A 22330-nucleotide genomic window follows, 5' to 3' on the forward strand; every position below is an offset into this window, starting at 1 on the left:
AAATAAATACAGATAACACATATAGAGATGAAAGCTCCACAAGTTATGAAAGCTTTGCCTTGGCTCCTTACCATCCTCAAGTCATCAGCTGTTGCCCAGCTGTTGGCGCATCCAATGTTTTGGGTAATTTCAGAAGGACCTCGCCTCACGGCGCCGAAACTTCCCTTCAAATAAAACCCAAAACATTTCTCTCGGATGCTGAGTGCGCATGTAGAGAGCAGCGAGTCCTGCGGAGAGCGAGCCACTCTCGGATCTCACGGGTTTTATGGCAAAGCTCCAGGACGTTTATCTGAACATGGCCAGCATCCTGGCGACCAGTAGCGGAGTAACTTTGAAGCGTTACGGTTGGTCGCGATTTGGAGTCGGAGTATCGCACAGGACCTCAAAAGTTCCCCGGTCGAAGTGTGTTTACATTGTTTGCAAACCAAAGTGAGTTCACAGCGGTCTCATCCAATCGTCAGGATTTGGATCAAGAGCTCCTCTAGCTTGTGGGCTTAGACTGAATTGGCCAAGTGCTTGCGACATTCGGAACAATCATTCGTCAAAAAAGTGCTTAGAATAAACTTAGTTGGTAACACATTTATTGAAAATTTCAGAATGCAACTGCAATAGTTTAGAAGCTTCGAAAGGATTATTTATTTCATTAAAATCTGAAAATGATTGCAATTTAAAGGCTCAATTTTTTACTCATATTTTAAAATCAGTCCTGTTAAAGCTTTTGTGCATAACTAAATTTGACTTAAAAAATAAAGTTAGCCCATAGTTGTTTTTAACTTATCGGGGAAAACACAGCAGAATATAGCATTTCAGTAATAGCCTTTGCTGGCCTAGAAAAACTTTGCGGAACTGCTGGCCAAGTGAAAGAGCAGTTGTTCCCCCAAAGATAACATTCTATAGAAGTCACCCACAAAATTCTTTGCAGTACAAACAAAGTAAAATTCATGAAAAACAAACACAAAGCGACAAAGTGAAATTAACAAAAAAAATAAACACAAAACGGAAAAGTGCAAACAGAGAGCCACGAGCCAAGGCCGAAGTAAAAGCGGTGATCCCAAACAAATAATTTGAAATTAAAACTAACACCAAAAAGCGGATTCAACGGATCGGATCGACGGACAAGGGATTTTAGCCGGAGTTTGTACGTGATTTTGCTTTCAAGAACTACATTGAATAATATTTACCGGCAGATGTGCAAGGTCCTCGTCTCTTTCGCCCGATATTTTCCCATTTTCCGACTCCCAGCACTTGAAGTTTACCTAGCTTCTTCTGGCTCCCCCGCACCTTCGGCTTTTCCAGCCCCATCAAGTCCTCTTTTTTCCAGCTTAGCTTAGCCCTTCAAGTGGCGCACAAGAGCTTCGATTTTCCCACTGAAGGCATGGCAATGCACGTGTGTGTGTGAGTGTGCGGTCGGCTGATGTTGTCACCCACGAGAAGGAGAGGCCTTAAGCGCCTCACTTTACATAGCAAAAACTAGAAGATTGAAGAGATTAGGCCCACACCCCACCACACCCAACCAGTGGGTGGTGGTGGCCCCCGACGACCCGAAAGCCTTCTGGCCAGCCTCTTTCATACACTAGCAAAAATTGAAATCCAACAAATGCATAAAAGTGAGTGCAACAGAAGAAAATGAATTCTTCAGATATGTGGATTGAAACCATACATAGACGGATGCTTTCGTTCAAGATACACTTGATTCTACAGCAAAATTTTGGTGGATTGAATCATTCAAATAAGTTATTACTTCCGAATACATTGATTTGGTATATACATTTTTTTGAGTGCCGTTTCCGCACTCGCACCTTCTTTTCTCTGTGATTTGTATGCGTTCGCCGCCTTCAACGTGGCCCCAGCTAATGTTGGCTTTCGGTTTGCCCCCAGGAAGGGTGCTCTTGTGGGTGGAAAGGGGGCGGTGATGAAGGCTAAGGGTGCGAAAGTTAACTCCGCCATAACCCCTGCGTATCGCACTAAAAACCTCGCCATGTCGCCCTCTCTTTCGCTTTGAGCAAGACGGCGTGTTTGTGGCATAAAAATAAAGATAAATGCGAGTTCTTTACAACGCAGCGCCGAGCACTTCGAGTTGGGCGCCACGAGACCCCTCCAGAACCCCCTTTCACTACGCCCCTCTTCCCATTCTGAAACCGAGTACTGTGGGCGATGCGTGAAGAAGTTCTCAAAAGTCGTGACTACAGCTATGCCACAGATTCTGCGGCTTGCAAGCCATTTAGCACAATAATTTAACGAATTTGTAATATAAGTAAATCCAAAAACGGTTGGAATTATGAAAAGAATATCGAAGTAAAACATATAACATTTTCGTCAACTGCTTAGCTAGAAAAAGAAGTTCCTGTCCGTAAGTTTTAAAGCCAATTAAAGAACTTTGCAGCACTTCAATTAGTCAAACAGGTCTCCCAACGGTTTGCCCACCACTGTGCAAGGACACACCTTGTTTTAAGGTCCTGGTTGAGGGGTATAAGCAGGGGGAAGTTGTTTCGTGTGGCGCTGTGGCTGCTATCAAAAAAGCGTCACCGGCAGGCCAAAAACTTGTGGATGGAGTTGGTCTAGGAGCACAGGGGAGTAGAGTGGTTTTTGCGGTTGCGAGTTTTAGATTTCTTCTTCTATGTGTATGTGTGTGTGTGTGTTTTTGTGTGTGTTACCCCAAATATGCGACCAAAGGAAGCTCACAAAAAAAGCACACACATTTCTAAATATAAAAGGGGGCAAATGAAGGAGGAAATTGCATAGAGCGAAAAATGTTGTTCGCAATGTTTATCTGCAGCGGCCCATCTTCGTCGCCTTTTTCTATTTTTCTGTTGATATTAGCGCTTGTTTATGGCCCAGTGTATATGTATTTTGTATACCCCGTACTGGGAGAGTTTACCAGTGAGACAGAATTTAATAATATAGAAAAAAATATACAATACAAAAAGATTTCGGCCATCAAATTTAATTTTCCCTTGATAAATATTTGCCTTGCCCAAAAAAGTATGCTACACATTTTGCTCACCACCGAGTATGAAATATTCGAGGCATTTTAAAGATTTTTTCTGTGTGTGTGTGCCACGCTTCGTCGCATTTTAAATTAAGCTTCATTTTTATTTCTATTTACATTTTGCTCTTTCACGTCGCTTTTCCTCGGCTGCTGCAACTGTTTGCCAAGAAGAAGCAGCGGAAAAGTTTTTCCAGACATAGAGGGCCACGCCCCCATGCCAGCGTTTTTTATTTGTTTTTCATTTTCACTTTTATTATTCCAGCATTTCTACAATATTTTTGTTGATGCCGTGCTGTTGTTGCTGTTTTCTGTTTATTTTCGGGCCGCGCCAAGTGAAATGTTTGATTTATTTTTTATTTGCCATTGAACGTGTTTATTTATGTGTGTTTGCTACTTTGCTTTTTACAGGCAAACTTCACTCCATTTCTGTATTTATTTCTTTACTCCGCTTTTCCGTTTATTCGCCATTTCCGCGTGCCTCTTATTGTAAGCTCCAGAAAATTGGGAAATTTTTAAGTGTTTTATTTTTGCTCTTCGTAAGCCGGCGTAAGATATGTTTCATTTTGGGAATTAGCTTTGTGAGCATGATTTATGACAGGAAACAGTCGGGCGATCTCGCTCTGGATTACGGAAATGAGTTTTTCTATCTGAATATACAATTTTCGCAGAGGGATATGCGGGGATTTGAATAAGCCTTGTCAAAGGGAATATTACGTTTTATGACACATATTTGTTGGCAAAAAATAGTGACTTATGTGCAACTTTTAGTTCAAAATAGAGAAAGCCCCTTTGCAGCTGGCAGAAAATAAAATGAATGAATTACTGGTAACTTTTTAATTGTTATTCATTAAAATAAACTAGTTATGTGCATAACACACATAATAACAAACTATTCTGAAATACCTAACCATTACTTCGTTTTTCCATTTGAATATTTCTTCTACCTATTGATGCTGTATCTTTTCTGAGTTCCATTCGTAAATGAAACGAATGGCAGGATGGCTTCACTTCTAATTGAAGCATTCGCTCTCAATGAATCACAGCCGGACAAAAAATCGTTTGAAGTACAGAGTGGTCAGCAGAAAGCCGGCCAATTGCGGAGCATAAATTCATTTCTCAAAGGAAATATGAAAATTCCCGCATTTATCCTCCTTACGACTGTTTTTTTTTTTTGTTGCCCGACTTTTTGTGTGTGCAGCTCAACCGCAAAAAGTTGATGAAAAATCTGGGAATATTGGGGCTGAAGATGCGAAAAGTTGGGCTCAGTTATCGGGACTTACCACAGCGCTGACTTTAAGGAGACTGAAAAAAAATGAAGAGTGGCCCGGGGATGCGGAACTAAGCGGATTTTGATTTGTTTTCGCTTGCTGCTCCAGGCCAAACAAAGAAATGTGCTTAAGTTGTTTGTGCCGGAAAGTCCCCGATGCTCTTAACTTTCCCCAGCCGTTCACTTCCCATTTCCCTCTTTGTAGTACACCGATTTGACATCCGTTTGAGAGCTTTCAGTTTGCCTACCTGACAGACCGCAGAACATAAATATACTTTTCAATATGGCCCAGCCGCAGCCTCAAATTGGATGAGTTTTAATTAATTTCGTCATTACAATAATTAATTGAATGCCTGCTGGGGGCGCTGAAGGACATGCGAAAATGTGGGTGGGCTGCTGGCTGGCTGTTCGGGCTGCGCAGCTGCAACAAATTGCAATATATTTTACAGCTACTTAGTCGGCATTACACATGCACCACGGGAGCCAACTTTTCGACAGCACTGTGTGCGACCAGGTTTGATTTATCACCAGCCATCGGAGCTCGCAAATAGGCGCAACCCAATATAGAACGGGCTTACATACTGCCCTTGGGGCTGGTAGCGAAGCCAACTAATGGTTTCCCATCTGATATTGCATTTAGTATTGGCAGACTCCTGCAAACATCTCATTACAATATATGCGTGTTGATTTTACATTGCTTATTGAATGTTGAATTTAGTTTAAAAACTGATGTTATTTGAACTTAGATTTCTCTGGGTTGGGTTTTTCTTCATAATATTATTATCTCTGCTTACGAGAATAACTAGCTTTAATTTAATTCAAATTTCCACAGACTTAAGTCAAGGCAAAATGACTTGAAATTTATCCAAATTAAATGGATTTTGCCCACTCAACTGAGCCACCCAATCCAGCCGGTGGTTTGTCCGAGCCAATTTGGTTTAAGCAGCAGTTGGACTTCGGTTCAAACAGAATATCTGAGATGGCTCATCGCATTGGACTGGTCATATGAACCATTTCACAGAGCGAGCGCAGACCGGCTTAATCTGGGAAAATGTGCCTATAAATAGCTCAAGATACCTCCCCCGCCGCCCCTTCGCTCTTCGCTCTGCAGGATTATGGCTTTCCAGATAAATATGTCGCACATAAAGTACCACAACGAACGACTGTTGAACTAGATTCAACACACATGCCCATCTATACATTGTGAACAGAGAGAGAAACATGTTACTTGAAGAATATTTAAAAAAACAAGTTATGAATTTATGAGGCTTAATTCACGTCAAGATATATCTGAGAATCGAAGAATACTTGTAACATAAAAAGAATCTTTGAGTTTCTAAATCCACTTCAATGCATGTTTTCTCTCAGTGCACCCGAGAAATTCATGGGGCGACTCTGCGTCTTCAGCTGCGTTGACAAACTGCAGAGATAAGCGTGCGAAAGGGAGGACGTGGAGCCAGTACAGAGCCAGTCATGAATGTATGTCCAACTAGAGTTCCACTCAAGTTGGCTCAATGGTCGTCCCGTCCCGTCCAGTCCAGTCCACTGGGCGCAATCAACTGTGAGTTGTCAGCTGCCAGAGGCAGTGGCCAGAAGGAGGGGCAACAGTGGGTTAAGCGCGGCGAGCCGCAAATCAATCGGGTCCCCTTGAAATTCCCAACTGATTTCAGGCTTCAGTGCCCATTGAAATGCTTTGTCAATTATGTAATTCCAGTCTTCCCTTTATCGGGCCATCAAATTCAATTGCATGTGTAAGTTATTTTACTTCGGCATGTATAGTATTCAATTTGACCAATGGATTATGAATGGCCTGACCCGCATGAGGGAAATCATTCGATTAGCTGACAAAAACATTCGTACTGCATTTAGCAAAAACTTTTAAGTGTTGAGTGCGTAAATTTGTTGCATACTTTCGAACAACTCATCGAGCAAAAACTCTTTTTGAAGGGCCAGAAATTCTCTGAACAAGTGTATTTACCAGTTTATTGTTGTATTGGAACATTTCAAGTGCGCGTGGCATTTCTGCAAACAATGTGTCTGGAGGGTGGAGGGAATTTTAATTAATATGTTGGCTGGCATTATAAATTCTATTTGTGCCGTCAGATTTTCAAACAACCAAACAAATGCTGAAAAGCGAAACGCGATGGAAAATAAATACGATTAAATGCAAATATATTTGCCAGAAAAACCAAACAACAGAAAGTCAGCCGGCCATGGATTTATCCATAAAATATGACCGTTTATTGTTTAACAAATACAAGTAGATGGTTGTGGTCGCAGGAAAGGGAAACCAAAACTTTGTTGCACTAATATAATCTATTTTTCTATTTACAGATTTGCAGTCGCCATGAGCGGATATTTATAAAAATTGCAATAGTACAACAATTTTTCAAACGAGGAAAAATCTCCAAAGGGAATTTCAAAGCCAGAAAAATGTGGAAAATCTACATTTTAACATTGGTAATTGCGGTGGTGGCACCAACAACTAGTGAAACCATAACAAATGACTTGACTGCGAAAAGCAACAGAACGCTTTTGAAAATTTCCACGGAGGAATCGAGGGAGATTTCAGCTGTGGGCGGGTCAACCTCAACGGCCACGCCCACCACGACGGCCACAACCAGCACAACAACAACCAGGGCAACAACCGTGGCGGAGGATGAAATGGGGGAAACTTCCACACCCACACCAAATACAGTCAGGCTAATGACAACCACCCAAAAGATGTTTCCAGCCGATTTGGGTGAAATAGGCAGCATCAAGTATGCACTGCATCGGATTAAACTGAGCGAAAAGCCAGTGGATGGAGCAACAACCACCACTGAGCAACCAGAAGCCATGGACCAGGATGAGCAGGATGAGGAGGATGTGACCCCCACAATTTCCCCGCTGCAAATTCAGATGCAGGCTGCTGCCTCATATCAAGTAGCCGAAACGTTGGCCGACTTGAACGAGGAGGAACGGGCTAGATACGACGCCATGTTGGCCCAGCAGCCCACGGCCAGCAAACTGAATATAGTGGACCTATATCCACTGAAAATCGAGGACTTTCAGCCAATTATCCAGAACGATAATGACGAGTTGATTAAGCAGAGAACCGTGTTCACCCAGCCCGAAAATGCCGAGGAATACAAGCAGAATCTGATGCCCAACGAAGTGGAGATGATGGTCGACAAAGAGGTGATTGAGGTGAAGGACAAGATACAAATAAATCAGGAAAAGTTCGGCAGCTCTACCACAGTGAAGCCCACAACAAGCAGACCGCACCAGGGAACCACAGCCGATTTCACGGGCAAACTGCTGGCCGATCAGGATGATTTGATTACCGAAATCGAGAGCAAGTTCCAGCTGCATGAAACGACAACTTTGAGGCCCAGAGTTACGACCGAGCAGCATCCGGGCAATACCTTTATTGATCGCCGGGTCAAGAAAAGCTTCGAGTTTCCCACGCAGCATCGGGCCAGCGATGTGATGGCCATGCCGCACATTGACTTCGCCAACACCAAGTTCCAAACGGATGCCGACGCGCCCAATCCTCCAGCCTCGCATCCCGAGTTCTCCACCACAAAGTTCTACAACAGCAAGGAGCTGTACAACGAAATGTTGCTCCACAATAAGCGCAAGTTAATGAAGGCAGCCAAGGCTGAAGGCAGTCCGATAAAGTCAGCGGAGGATACAACTCGGGCCACAAGCTCGAACGTGACGCCAGAAGGGAAAACTTTTGGCCCAACCACAACTACAACGGCAGGAAGCCCCGCAACAACAACAACTGCTAAGTCAACTACCACGGCAGCAACAACAACCAGACTCCCGGCAACAACCACTGGAAAATATCAGAAGGAGCTTAAGCGTGCCAAATTATTGCTCAAGGCCTTGACACCGCCAAAGTCGGTTGACAAGTCGACGGCATCACCATCATCGACCACCAGCACCAGCTCCAAAACCACCACTACCACCACAATCGCCAGCCCCACCACAACGATGGCCACTCTGCTGGCCACCGCCAGGACTCGTCCGTCCGCAGCTAATCCCACTAAGACCGCTTCAAAGCCAATCGCCAGGCCGCGCATCCTGAGTCGCCTGCAGGAGAAAATCAATTCGCTCGAGTGCGAGATTCCCAATGTGCCGCAGGACTCGCATCTGTGGCGCGGCAACGAGACCCACGAGCTGCTGCTGCCCATTGTGGTGAGTCCACTCATAAAACGATTCATGAGCCTTAGTGCGGGATCACAAGTCATTTAATATTATATTTATTTAACAGTTAACTTTTACGTTGGGAATTTTTTTTGATTATTATATAGTAAATTGTAAAAATATTGAAGAAAATTCCTTATTTTATATATCGTACAACTTCTCCCTGTGCACTGCGTTTAGGGCTTTATCAGAACAATTGAGGCCTTATTAAGTTCTTATCATTAGAGAGACAAAGGACACAGAGGCAGCGAAAGAAAATACAGCTTAATGGTTGAATGGAATGGGAACGCACGGCGTATGCGTGTTATTCGAGTAAGCGGGTTAAGCAATTAGCTGGTGGTTAGGGAAACGGAAAATGGAAAAGAAAAGTGAGAGCGGGCGACTGACTAACGGACTCCATTTACATAATACGCCTGCTGACGGCTAATTAGTATGGAGAAAGCTTAGTTTTCGGGTTCTGCGAACCTGCGGATTAGCCAAACGGAAACGTGAATCCTAATGAAGCTGCTGAAGTTGTTAGAAAAGATTGATTAGGGACCGAGTTCAGCACAGGCATCCCAAGCAGTCTTTTGCTTCAGCTTTACCAATGACAACCGACATTCGATATCCAATTTCCCTTCGAACAGCCGAAAGTTGTTAAAACTGTTTGCTCGGCTAATTGAAAACCTTTTAGGGCTGAGACAATTCGGCAACCGAAGGAAATCAATGGCGACCGGAGCCACATAAATAAATGACAAGCACATTTGAAGTTAACATGGACGGGAACAGTTGAGTGGACAAGAAAAGGGCATCGGCACCAAAAGGAATCTCCCGGCAAATTTAATCCCCCTATAAGTTGGCCAACAAAGGAAATTATTGATCGTCATTTTATTTGGCCATTTCCCAGCAAGCAGCATGTGGACGATGGCAATGGAAGGGACGACCCTAAGCAAGTTGACCGGAAACATTGGTGTTTTCCCTAGTCCCTATGCAAAAAAGGACGAAGCCTGGGGTGTCCTTACAGTCCAGTTCGCTTTTGTAGGATTCACCGAAGGCAGGTGTAAAATTGAGCTAAAAATATATCAGTTATTTTCCATTTGAATTTCTTAAAAAATCAGTTGTAGCAGATTTAAAATCCATTAATAATTTGTGGCCCTCTGAAAACCACAAATGTGGTTATTAATTTAAGCTTAGAAAAAAAGAATAAGCTGATTACAACCTATTAACCATTATTTGCGGTTACTATAATGTGGTTTATTAATTGATGACTTCAAATTACTAAATATGGGTAATCACTGCAAAAGGTTGCTACCATTTTTAAGCCAGGACTTTTAGGGCTGAAACGCACTGTCCGCTCGGCTGAGAAAAGGGTTATTCATTTCTTTATTAAATCGCATTTGTTGTTAAATCACGAATAAACTAGACAAGGGACTCGGACCGGAGCTCATCTGGCGAATTCCTTTCGGGTCTGGGTTTCAGTTTGGAGTCAGTTTTCCATTCTGCACATATCCCTTTCGTGTCCTGTTTATATTGACGTAAATCAAGCCATTTGGCCGGGCAAATCACAGCTGCTCCTTGGCAAATATTTAAATTCATTTCGTAGAAAATACAGACCCTTTTCATCGGCATCAGAAGTTATGTGAGTGTGCTTTTCGAGCCGAAACCTTTGACTAGTTGACTGTGGACCGAATGTTTAATTAACATCGAGCGGACTGTCTATTCAAACGGCTTTCTGTGTGTTTCCGAACTAAATGCCATTAAGTTTGATGGCCATTTGAAGGATGTTTGGGCCAGATTCGTTTCTTTTGTGGGTGGCCAAAATGGAGCAGCAAAGAAGGCAGCGAAATTGATTTCCTGCTTACTTTTTGGTCAGCAAATGGCCAATGGCAGCTCGGCCATGAATTTAATTAAGACGCACTGCAGCATTATGCAAACTCCGGGCCACCTGAAAGGAAAATACGTATATTTTAAGCATTGGCATAATGTGTACCTTGCATAAAATTAATGCCGACTTCCTTGGCGCCTCAAGGTCCTTTTCCAGCTACCGAGAAAAAGAAAACAATTAAAGAAAACAATTTTGCATAAAAGGTGGGCGCTTTTCATCAAGTTTTGTGCTCCGGAGGTCAGTGAAAACATTTTTCAGCTGAAATTGTTTACTTTGCTGTTTGTTGTTTCGGGACTCGTTTTGATGAAATTTTTCGTTCTCTTTGTACACTGTTTTAGTCATTTAAGCCTAAATGCATTTTTTTAGTTTTTTTTGTTTTGTCTATGCTAATGTTTGAGCGCAGAATGTCCTGGTGGCACTTAAAAGATTGAAAATATTTAATTTCTTCTGTTTAGAATTATATCTATTGTGATATTGATTGAAATTTGTAAATGTGCGCAAAAGTACCTACGAAATGTTCCGCCCATTTATTCAAATGTAAATATTTCATGGAAGCCTCCAATGGATCGCAGAACTACATAAATTCCCGAATATTTGTGGTTTTAATTTTCACAAATTGTATGTTTCCAAGAAGCGCGGTCAACAACGAAAACTTGTAGCATATACAACAAATAAAAATGTAAATTTATGCCATTACCTATTGCGGTGTTCATAAAAAAGAGCCGACCACAAAATACGCATGAAATTCTATGTGACCCAAAAACTTGCCCATTTCCCAGTGGGTCAACATTCCCCTTTTAGATGTAAATATGCTGCTTTTTTCGGGCTGGCCGGCATACAATGTGGATTTTTATGTGCGTAGAGACAGGCCATTAAAATGCCATAAATTTGGAGCTCCTACAAATCCCCCCGAACAGTACAAATGCGGCATAAAAAGCGACAGGCAAACTAAACCGCTTCAAATTGCGCAAAAATATGCTAAAATTGCCGGACACACAGGCCGAGCACATAAAAAAGGGCAGGGATAACCGCAAAGTCGACTCTGGGATGTGGATTTCTATTATTTGTATACCGATTTTGACGGCGACGCCACTGGCGGCGGCGTATGTCTGGCTTAACCCAAATTAATAAAAATTTGGCAACATCGAGTGGATCCATATGCCCTGCATATGCCAGAAACTTTGCTAATATCCAGCCCGAATGAACCTTTTAGCCGTAGGTTTATTAAGTTACGCCTGCTACTACTTATTCAAATGTGTTTCTGGGCCAGAACTAAAGGGGTCTAAAAGGGACAGAGCCGTGTTGTAAAATTGAAACTAGGAAACTTGCTAAATAATTCAGTTCTGCTCGGCTGTCGTAGCCTTAGGCCCTCTTAGAGTGAGCTGAATAACCCATTTTCACCCCAATCTGCTCTTCTCCAGACCACGGAACACTGCAAACCGGACGAGCACTGCGTCCCGAATGTTCTGACCTGGCGAGGAGAGGCGGAGATCCAGTCCGGCGACATTTTAATTGTGGAAATCAATGATGCCATGTTGAATCCTTCGCACGAGCCGAACAACACGAGCAGGTGAGTGTTAAATGGTTAGTTTAAACTGCTTGCTAAAAAAAATGGTCAGCTTAAATTGTTGTGAGCGGGAAATTACTTTTTAGTGCTTCGGGTTAAATTAATTCCGCAAACAAAGGGAAACATTCTATAATAGAATTTTATCGCAGCCGTGCACTCCAAACTTTTATTTAATCCTGTTGTCAGTGACATGTTGTAAAAGCGGGAAAAAACTTTTGCCCCATTGGCATGATTGATCATCTATTTTTTTCTGTAGGGGTGGAGATACAAAATGTAAATTATAATTTACTACCAAAAACATTTTACGACAACCGCCTGTTTGGTTGCCCTGTAGTTTACAAAGAATTTGATGTATTTAGAAACGCAGATGGATTTTCCTAAATAACCTGAGACAATCACGACTTCTTTTGCGTCAGTTGGTGTTGTGCACAGACCAACAGTATCAATTTACGCCAGATAAGGGATCCAATTACATAATCCCCACTTTTTGCCGTCGTTACTTGTTGAAAGCGTTGCTAGCAAAGCGATGTTAACCTGACTACTGACTACTGGCAGTGATGTATGTAGTTGATCAAAGCCGGTGACTTGGGTCCCGGGAAAAAATGTCATTATGTGCCATCAGCAACATCATCAACAACAGCAGCAACATCAGCCACCAGCAACTGCAGCCTCATCATGGAGCTCATCATGGAGCGACCCTTTCGCCAGACACCTGAGTTTACTGGCAAGGGAGGGGGAGCGTCCCCTAAGTCCGTGGCACATGGAAAAATGAAATCACTCCCTTATTTTACCTAGTTGGCAGGTTGTGGGCGTGAGTGGGTGGGGCTACTTTTAGTCTTGTTTTTATTTTCAGTTAAACGCTTTAATGCGCAGTGAAACGTGTTTGTTCGGGGGCTTATTATATAATATCGTCCATTAAGGACCTTTATTGATTTTTCTCCAGCACGTCTGCTCGAGTCCGAAATAGGGAATAGTTACAGGTCCCAGACACGTTCGCCATTATCTTGGCCTTTTTACAGTTTATTAAATTGTTTACTCTTACTCGACAGTCGCTGTCTAACTCTCCTTTCGGGCCATATCCTTTATTTCAGCTCGCAAATTTTTATTTCTCTCCGCTTATTTTATAAAGTCTGACAAAACTGCACAAACAAACTGCGCATATAAATGCGATATCAAGCACAGTAAACAATATGCTGTGTATTTAAATGTAATGTACAAAGTGGATGGGATTATTAACAAACTTTAAAAAAAGACGTGGAATTAAAATCCCTTTGCAGCTGTTGAAAATTTTTTTTAACGAATTAATACCAAATTAATGCCTGTTTATTTGCCATATTTTCTCTGCGTGCAGTCCAAGTTGTTGACCATTAGTCATGGACCTGAACATACACACAACACAGCTGGCTGACCCTTTTTGCCATGGCAATTAGCACGTTTCTCTCGGCTTTGCTATCATTTTTGGCCCGGTTGCTGGCCACACTTTTTGCCCTTTTTAATTTAGCTCGGTGGCTGGTTCTTATCTTATCACTTGATAGATGCCGCAGCCGCCAGCCATCGCAAAGTTTTTCACCCCGAAGAGAAGCGCAAGAAAAATTAAAATTCATTTGTCGAACTTTGGGCCAGACATCAAACGCGACCGCGCTGGAAATTTTCCGCTTTTCCCTATATTTTCGCATTTCTTTTTCCCTATCCGGCCCGCGGCAACTCTGGCAACTCGAAATGCCTGGCATAAGTTCCGATTTTGTAACTTTCCTGGGGCAAAATAAGACCGCAAACAATCGAGTTAGTTGAGGAGTGAAAGTGATGCGAGGTATAGCGCACAATTGAGCGCAGGGGCCCCAGCGAAAAGTTCCCACCAACTATGAAAATGAGATGTCAAAAAAGTTTTTATTATCGATTTAATATGTGTATGTGTGCGGCGACTCCCGCCAAGTTAACAAATGCAATAGCAACAAATAATAATGCCGCTGCGAGCCCAAGGAAAAGCGAGTGGGTAGCAAATAGATTGGCGGAGCTGGAGGTAGAGCCACTAACTTTCTGGGCTCGCAGTTTTTCAGCAACTTTTCCCTTTTTTCCTCGACTACGTGTTGTTGAAAAACTGCTAACTTGGATACTATACGAGGTGTCTAACTCTGTTTGTATCTATGTTTTCGAGGAAAGTAGTGCAAGTGCAGAAAAGGCTTCACAGAAGAGCTGCAAAGTCGAGCAAGATGGCTTCGAATGAACATGAGTGTAGTTTTTTAGAAGGCGGAAAACTTAAAGGCTTCAAGAGTTTATACTGAATCATAGAAGTGCAATAATATCTGTCCCTTTCAACCAAAGTTATAGTAATATAATTATTGTCAAAACATATAAGCAGGTAGAATTTACTGCTTAGTTTGCATAGTAGATAATTCTAAGTCGCAGTACATCGGACTAGATAATGAAAAAGTTAAAGCAAGTGTACACACATAATCCCAGGACTCACCAATTTGCACTCCATTAATATCTGCTTATAAACTGAAAGCTGCCGCAAAAAGTAACCGCAATAACCGCCTAGCAACAGGGAAATTAGAAGGAAACCCTGCGGCCCGAGTATCCTCGGAATAAACCCTTCGTTTGAGGCAGCCGCCCTCCTCGACTAATTTCATTTCCGCTTTTGTGCTATTTAATTTCCGCTGGAGCAGGAGGAGCGGGGGAGCAACTGCTTATTAATAAATTTCAATTAATTAAGCACATACACAGGGAAGACAGAAGCAATAGCGACTAGGACGTCTTCGGTCATATTTATAACTTAAGCAAGCAAACATAAGCCATTTAACTTGGCTGCCACCTTTGAGCCCCACTCATTGCATGTCTGTGTCTATTTTCCCGCACCACCCACACCTGGCTTCTGGATCTTGGAACTCTGGCCTCTGGTTTCTGTCCCAATAAACGTCATCCACGAGCAGCGCCGTTCACGCCACACAGGTGTATCAGGTAACTCGTTCCGGCCACGAACACTGCGATGTGACCGAGGGCGTCCTGCTGGATATCACGCCACTGGTGGTCGACGGCAGGAAGCTGGTTACCCTGTACGATAAGGACCTCACCGAGGGAGTTAACCTGCTAATTGGTGAGTACTCACTTCTGCGGGGTGCGCCGAATTCGTGGCTTGAAATTAGGTTATCCTGTCAAAGAAGAGAGACTTAATTGCAAATAAAAGTTTAGAACGGAGCATCTCTTAAGTTATAAGTTTAAGTAGGTTGAAGAATTTAATTTTCCTGTACCTGAACCTCTCCTGTTGAAAATTTAACCCAAATGTTCCCCAAAGAGCCATCAGCACCTCGGAATAGGCATCCCACTTGGCCAGCCAGGGTATTCCATCCATTCATCTATGCGGTGTCATTTCCAACTCGTGCCAGAGGAAGCTGCCTTGGGGAGCCGTTTTTTCCCTTTTTGTGGTTACCGGTTGGCCTATTATATGCCTCTTTTTGTGTCCTCCGTTCGGAGCCTTCGTGTAGCCCTAATTAATATGAAACCCTTTTTCGCTTCTCCTCCTGCCCTCCAGTGGTGTCCGAGTTGTGGGGCGCGCAGTGTGTGCGCCTGAAGGTGACCACCAAAACCGACAATTGCGGCGAGAACGCCGATTGTTCCGGCAAGGGAGTGTGCTACTCCAACTCCGGGATGGAGGAGTACGAGTGCCAGTGCTGCAGCGGATTCGCAGGACCGCACTGCGAGGAGATAGACGCCTGCAATCCGAGTCCTTGCACCAACAACGGCATCTGCGTGGACCTCTCGCAGGGCCACGAGGGCAACTCGTACCAGTGCCTCTGTCCGTACGGTAGGTCATTAGCTTGGAGCCTCATTAGTGGATGCCGGTGTCCTGCGATAATGCTATTAATATCCATCCACTGCACTTTGTCTCCGCAGGATACGCGGGCAAGAACTGTCAATACGAGTCGGATCCCTGCAATCCCGCCGAGTGCATGAATGGCGGCAGCTGTGTGGGCAACTCGACGCACTTTCGGTGAGTACCAGGCAAACAATAGACAGAAAGAAGGCAGGAATGGCTGAAAGATGAGTTTCTAAGCTGCACGCTGAAAAACAAAGTCCAGAACTACTTACAGAAATTACCAAGAATTAGAATGAAAGATTTTTAAGTAACTAACATTAATTTGCTGAAATTTATGCAACCGCAAAATAAGTGGTTTTAAAATCATTTAAGCTGCACATGAAGCCATCGTTTTTGCTCCGAGTGCAGGGTACACATTCAGCTGGAGCACATTCTCCAGCAGCAGGAGCAGCCTTCATTCAATTATCCTGGCCATTGTTTTGCGGTTCTGTCTAGCCGCCGCCGTCTGTGTTTGCTCATAAATGTTGACTTTTGTCGCATGTTCAAAAATCCCCAGTTGTTTCACCGCCCCGCTTTTTGTTTTATTTCTGCGACTCCCCACTGTACGAGTATTAACCCCTCTTTGTCCCGCCCCGCAGCTGCGACTGTGCTCCCGGGTTCACAGGACCTCTTTGCCAGCACAGCCTGAATGAGTGCGAGTCCTCGCCGTGTGTTCACGGCATCTGCGTCGACCAGGAGGACGGGTTCCGCTGCTTCTGCCAGCCAGGTGAGTAAATGGGACCAACAGTTCCAGCCAAATAAACGCAAATTGCCTTCATTCTTTTGTTGATTCGTTGGCGAAATCGCTCCCATAATGCCAATATTTTGTGAGTTATCATCGTCGAAATTTCACACAACCATTGTTGGCTTTGGCTGGATCTATTATATATTGGATTTTTGGGATGTGTGGAAGGGGCAATTGTCACTAGCTTTGTCATGAATGATGTTTGTTTTGCAGCAGAAAGTAGAAACTAAGAGATATATAGCTTAACCTTCTAGTAGCCCAAACTGGTACTGGGTAAATCCACGTACTGGTACTGGGTAAATCCACGTACTTTAAGGCAATCAAATTTCGCTTTTGCAATTGAATTGAAATCAGCGCAAATCAAAAAATCTACATCGGAGCTCATAAATTATTTCATTGGCACAAACACAATTTGCATAAATCGCACTCAATCATAATGAAAGTAAATGTATAAAAAATCACTGAGACAGAGACGAGGGCAATTCCGGGAAGACGAGACAGTAGTCAGTCGCCCAGCCAGAGCATTTCCCATTTCCCATTGAAATTTCCATTTCATTTACTTTGCACATTTACATTACCCGCAAGCTTTTCAACTGAACCCTTCTCACCCCCTGCCCACTGCCCCTGCCACCGTCTCACCTCTTATTTCATTTCTTCGCATCCTGTCTCGCAGGATTCGCCGGCGAGCTGTGCAACTTCGAGTATAATGAATGCGAATCGAATCCGTGTCAGAATGGCGGCGAGTGCATCGATCACATTGGCAGCTACGAGTGCCGCTGCACGAAGGGATTCAGCGGCAACCGCTGCCAAATTAAGGTGAGTGAACAGTGTCGAATAAGTTTAAAACATACAAGCAATCAATTTCTGAATCATGAGATAATTCCATCTAAATTGCAAGAATTATAGTAAGTTCAAGCACTTCGCCTTCCCAATGCAGCAGATATATATTGCTTGTAATTTATCTTAAGCCTCAGCTGGAAAACTTGAAAATTTACGAAGCAATCCGAGATGCGCGAAAACATGACTTGTGAATCTGCGATGAAAATTGAGCCCCAAGAGTGCCCATCAGTGGGTTCTAGCTCCCCAGGATAATCAATATTTTGGATTGAAAACAAATCCCGCGACAATTCCCCGATGAGAAAGTGGAAGGACTCCAGCCAGCCGGCAGTTGTCTGCGAGTCCTGAATGGGTATTGATTTAATTTGCTCCGACCGAGCATCGCGTACAGGCATAGGAAATGGCATTGGATGTGTGTGTGTGTGTGGTCGGGAGTGTGTGAGTGTGTTGGGGAGTGTATCCTTCAGATACGAATGCTGGGCAAAAACATTTTTGAATACGTAATGAAGCTACAGATCTCTGCCGCCACAATATGCTTTGATTTGTGCCCGTTTCTCTGTTGTGTGTTTTCTAGGTTGATTTCTGCGCCAACAAGCCCTGCCCCGAAGGACATCGCTGTATTGATCATGGAAATGATTTCAGCTGCGAATGCCCAGGAGGTCGCAACGGACCGGATTGTAATCAAATGCCACGAACGGTAAGTCATGATTTATGCAGTTTCGTTTTGGCCCCGCTTTTTCGGGAGCTTCCTTCTGCCAGTCCTCCAAGTCGTGCAAGTCCTGCCAGTACTGCAGGTCCTGCCAGCCAGGATTCCAGCCACAAATTTTTGGCAGTGGCATAATTGTAGCCAATTTTGCTGGCCCAATTGCATGCAGAATTGTTTGTGCGGCTGCTGTGCATTTCTAAACTGATTTACGACTTCGGTTTGCGCCGGCCGCTGCTCATCGAAATTGATATTCCGTGTAGAAGTTTCCCGCCTGCTTGGACTTGCAAATCGATTCCCATTCAAGCCAACTTGGTTCATAAATTGAGTTAGCCCCAACGGCGATGAACCAACTCAGAAAGAATTTAATAAACGCTCAATGGACTTGATAATTTGTGGTGCTAGAATAAAACTTAACAAAATGTACATAAATTAAGCGTCAGGGCGCCATAATTAAAGCTTTGTGAAAATGATGGACACGCTGACTAACCGCGACTGCTCCGAGGACCCAAGGATCCGCAGAACACTGTCATTATACTGGGTGGTAAAGGGGCGTGGCAGGAGCAGGGGCTGGGCCTGGGGCTGGGCAGACCGCGGCCCGAAGTTGCGGCTGCTGGTGGCTCGTGGCTCCTGTTGGGGAAGGCAGCTAAATTAATTACATTCTACATGCCAGGCACACACAGAAAGTGGAAGTATGGCGGCGGCGCCTCCATTCTAATTGCTAGTGGGCGTGGCTAGAGGATACGAGCGCCATGAGGGCAAGGATATAATACGAAAATTGTTGTTCTCACTTTTGGGAGCTCGAAAGTGTGCTATAAAAACAATGCAGGCGAAGTTATGAAGCGAAACCGTTGTTTACTTATTGAAAAAATAGAGAATTCCAAATATAAACCATTGAACCATTTCCTCTACCTATAAAGTTATTTCAATTTTTTAAAATAAGGTTAGCCTGGTTATACTGGTGTTCAATGCTGGTCAATTAGCTTTAATTTTCCCTGAGTGCACTAATTGCGGGAGAATTGCCGATGCACTCCATTTCGCAATCCCCCTCCAATGCGTTGATAACTTTCAGTACTTCCAGCAATGCAACGTGAATCCGTGCACCCATGGCGGCACTTGTTGGTCCAGCGGCGATAGCTTCTACTGCGCCTGCCGTCCCGGCTACACAGGAACCATGTGCGAAGGTGAGTTGCCCGGGGCGTTGTGGTTCCGTTGCCCAAAAGTCATTAACTTGATTAGGGCCATCAGCGTGGCCCGCAGAAAATATGTCTCCCCCGGCGGCTATCTAACTTTTTCCGGCGATTTCTTTCCGGCCTTTCCGCAGATGAGTTCGTGGTGGAGACGGTCGTTAGTTCCAGCGAATTTATTGTGGACGATGCGAACGCCAGAAATTTTAATGACAAAACTTTCGGTTCATCGGTTGTGCTTAAGAGTCCCATTGAATTGCATAATGCATATTTTGCGGCCGGAGTCCTGGCAGCCGCCATTTTCATCGTTGCCGTTGTGGTAAGTTCCTCCCATACCCGCATACCCGCATACCCGCGTCCCTCGTCCTTCCCGGGCGTCTCGGCCTGCTCGAACAAGCTCCCATGACCGACCGGGGGAAATTGTACTCTGCGGTTATGCAAAGTGCGCGAAATGGCATTGCATATTCATTTCGATGCCGGCAAAATGGTTCGAGCTGCAGCCGAGGCTTTAACCAAAAGTTGCTCAATCGCCTGGACGCCGGGCTTAAAGTAGATGCAAATTTATACAATTGGTGTCCGTTCACAATGTGTGCTCCTTCAAGTGGAGAGTCGCATCCATGCCAATTTATTGGTAGCTGGGAGCAATTTAGTATGTGTCCCTTGCCGAATTAATGCAAACTTAAAAAGTCCTGCATAGAACAGGTTAATGTCGAAAGTTTAAGTTGGATTATTTATGGCGCAAACTTTTGTCGGTTCTGGTTGGGTTTTTGTCGTAGTTATTTTAATTTTCATTAATATTGATACGCAACACATAGCTGAGATTGATTTTAAAAATGACTTTAGCCTTACGTAAAGCTACTGACTTTTAGTAAATAACTTTTTTGGCAACTACCGCCCAGTGCCCCACTTCCATTACCATTAGGCGGCAATCCATAACCATTTTCCTAACCCCTCGTGCACATTTCTCTCCGTTGCAGGTCACCATTTGTCACTGCAAGGTCAATCAGACGTATCGGAAATTCTCCACACGTTCCACCTCGTTTATACCCATACTGGGCTTCAGCCGCCGCCCGAAAGTGCAGGGCAAGCTGAACAAACACTGGCTGAGTGGCAAGGGGGCCACCGCGACCAGCAGCACCAATAATGTGGCGCCCCCGGGTGGACCGAAGGCCGGAGGAGCAGCAGGGCCGCAGCAGGGAACCCGGCATCTGCCAGGACAGCCTCAGACGCAGACCACGCTGGGTGGCCAGCTGCAGGAGCGACCTTTTCAGCGGCACCTGGCCATGAATCTGGAGAACGACATGTACTACACAGTGGACTTTAGCGAGAACTCACAGCACTCGCCGTTGATACAGTGAGACTTGGACGAGAGCGGCGGATGGCTGGTCAAATTCACCCCACGCAAAGGGGAGTGAGTGGGTTGGGTTCGGGTGATTGTGTAATTATCTTTGATGCTACTCGTTGAATATTCCAAATATTGAACAGTATTCGATAATAATAAACTAAAGAGGTGTGTGAATTAATTTAATGATTACGATTCCGGCTAATGCAAACACAAATATGTATGAGTAATACATGAATCTCTGGCATTCATACATAGGCTTAGCAAACTTGTTTATCAAGGTTTATTTTGGCTAGGCACACACAAGCACACTGACACAGAAAGGATAATGTTTGATTATAAAATACCACGTTGGGAGGGAGATCATCTTGCATTATGTAAATGTTTAATATGCTTGCATTAAGCCTTCTTCAGTTGCCCGGACTGCCAAAGCTCAGTTGTCCGAGGAAACAGAAATTTACGTAGTTTTCTCATGTGGAATCGTATTAGGGCTGGCCTGAAGGAGCAGACACGCCAGACACGGCAGACCATCTCGGCTAATTGTGGCCATAAAATCTTCATAAATTTGCTATGCAAATGCCCAGTCCCAAATTAAACTTTATAGGTGTGCATTTGCATATGGGCATTTCAAAGAGATTAAATGATTTCCCGGCCGAGGGCGAAAAGATATCTCCGTCATTGTAATTAGTTTGAGATGTGTCTGGGAAACGCAAGGCCTTTCAGGAAACATAAAAGAGAGCCAAACTAATTATGTTTGCCAGTACGAAAATATGACACTCTAATGAGAAACAGACATAGAATTTGATAGCTTTTAATAAAGCCTGGTTTTCACCGCATTTTCATTTGCAAATGTTTGCAATTAGTTAAATAATAATAAAGCGAAAGCAGATTCGATTGTGTTGCGTTTTGGTTGCGATGAAATCAATTTCCCGCGAATGTGTCGCAAATACTTGAATTATATCAATTAATTTCAGGGAATTCTGTTTAGTTTAGTTTTAATTAATTTCGCCCACCAATAAATTGCGCAAATGGGAGGCTGGTTTAAATTGAATTCGGTCAAGGCAGATATCATAGATTATTGCTGCTGCTGGCTGCGAATGTTCGACCGCAATCGAAAGTTGTTAGTGAAAAATAATTAGCATAAATTAAAATCGTAGCCACAAAAGTTAATATGTTTTCTGTGCATAAATAATATTTATTTTGAAATTATTTCCATAAATGAATGTGTGGTGTGTGTGTCCAGGTGCTGGCCACATTTAGCATATTGCTGTTGATATGTAAACATTAATACTGATCGAATTGCAAAAGAGGTCGGCACAAAGTGGAGCTCACTGCGTTTTAAATCAAATAAAGTGGAAAAAACAAAAGCGTAAGGCAAATAAGTGAACTATATATTGAGACTTGATGCACTCATTTTTGCATCAATTATAGATTTTCGTGCAATTTGATATGCAGTGAAAAATGAGATTGTAATTAAAAGGCTATATTAAGTAATTAATAACGATAAACTGAGGCAAGCCAAACGAATACACACACAAATGAAAAACAAATAACATAAATTAATGACACGCCTTAGCCTAAGGGGAAAATCACAGACACAAAGAGAGCAAAGCCAATGAAAGTAATGTAATGAAATGAATTAAAAATAATAGCGACTTAACCTATGGCAAAACACTCGGCGTTTTGGGCAATTACAATTTAATTTTTAAGCCAATCAGCGAAATAAAGTGGAAAATCAAACGATGCATGAAAAGGCTTGAATTCAATTTGAGTGGGAAAACA

General features: G+C 43.5%; 1 protein-coding gene across 3 annotated transcripts; it reads left to right on the forward strand.

The window, feature by feature from the left end:
- Positions 1–331: 331 nt before the first annotated feature.
- On the forward strand, positions 332–22301 carry LOC6617417. 3 transcript variants are annotated; one of them, XM_032715814.1, is made up of 13 exons: positions 332–429; positions 923–1138; positions 6591–8441; positions 11736–11884; positions 14812–14975; positions 15411–15683; positions 15773–15869; positions 16334–16461; positions 17153–17295; positions 17891–18013; positions 19092–19203; positions 19344–19525; positions 20184–22301. In XM_032715814.1, exons 3-13 carry the CDS (start codon positions 6690–6692, stop codon positions 20562–20564), a joined length of 3504 nt encoding a protein of 1167 aa, XP_032571705.1. In that variant the 5' UTR covers positions 332–429; positions 923–1138; positions 6591–6689; the 3' UTR covers positions 20565–22301. The 3 variants fall into 3 exon arrangements, with proteins under 3 accessions (XP_032571705.1, XP_002041742.1, XP_032571707.1); XM_002041706.2 differs by lacking the exon at positions 923–1138; XM_032715816.1 differs by lacking the exon at positions 923–1138 and having other exon boundaries at positions 19101–19203.
- Positions 22302–22330: the final 29 nt, after the last annotated feature.

This window comes from Drosophila sechellia, chromosome 2L, assembly GCF_004382195.2.
Source record: "Drosophila sechellia strain sech25 chromosome 2L, ASM438219v1, whole genome shotgun sequence".
Lineage (NCBI taxonomy): Eukaryota > Metazoa > Arthropoda > Insecta > Diptera > Drosophilidae > Drosophila > Drosophila sechellia.

What these genes read in the sequence shown, in the direction of transcription:
- LOC6617417 (XM_032715814.1), top strand. Translation starts at nt 6,690, where the DNA reads ATGTGGAAAATCTACATTTTAACATTGGTAATTGCGGTGGTGGCACCA. An exon ending in GGGAGTTAACCTGCTAATTG is followed by an intron (nt 14,976 to 15,410) that starts GTGAGTACTCAC and finishes CCTGCCCTCCAG; the next exon opens with TGGTGTCCGAGTTGTGGGGC. An exon ending in GGCAACTCGACGCACTTTCG is followed by an intron (nt 15,870 to 16,333) that starts GTGAGTACCAGG and finishes CCCGCCCCGCAG; the next exon opens with CTGCGACTGTGCTCCCGGGT.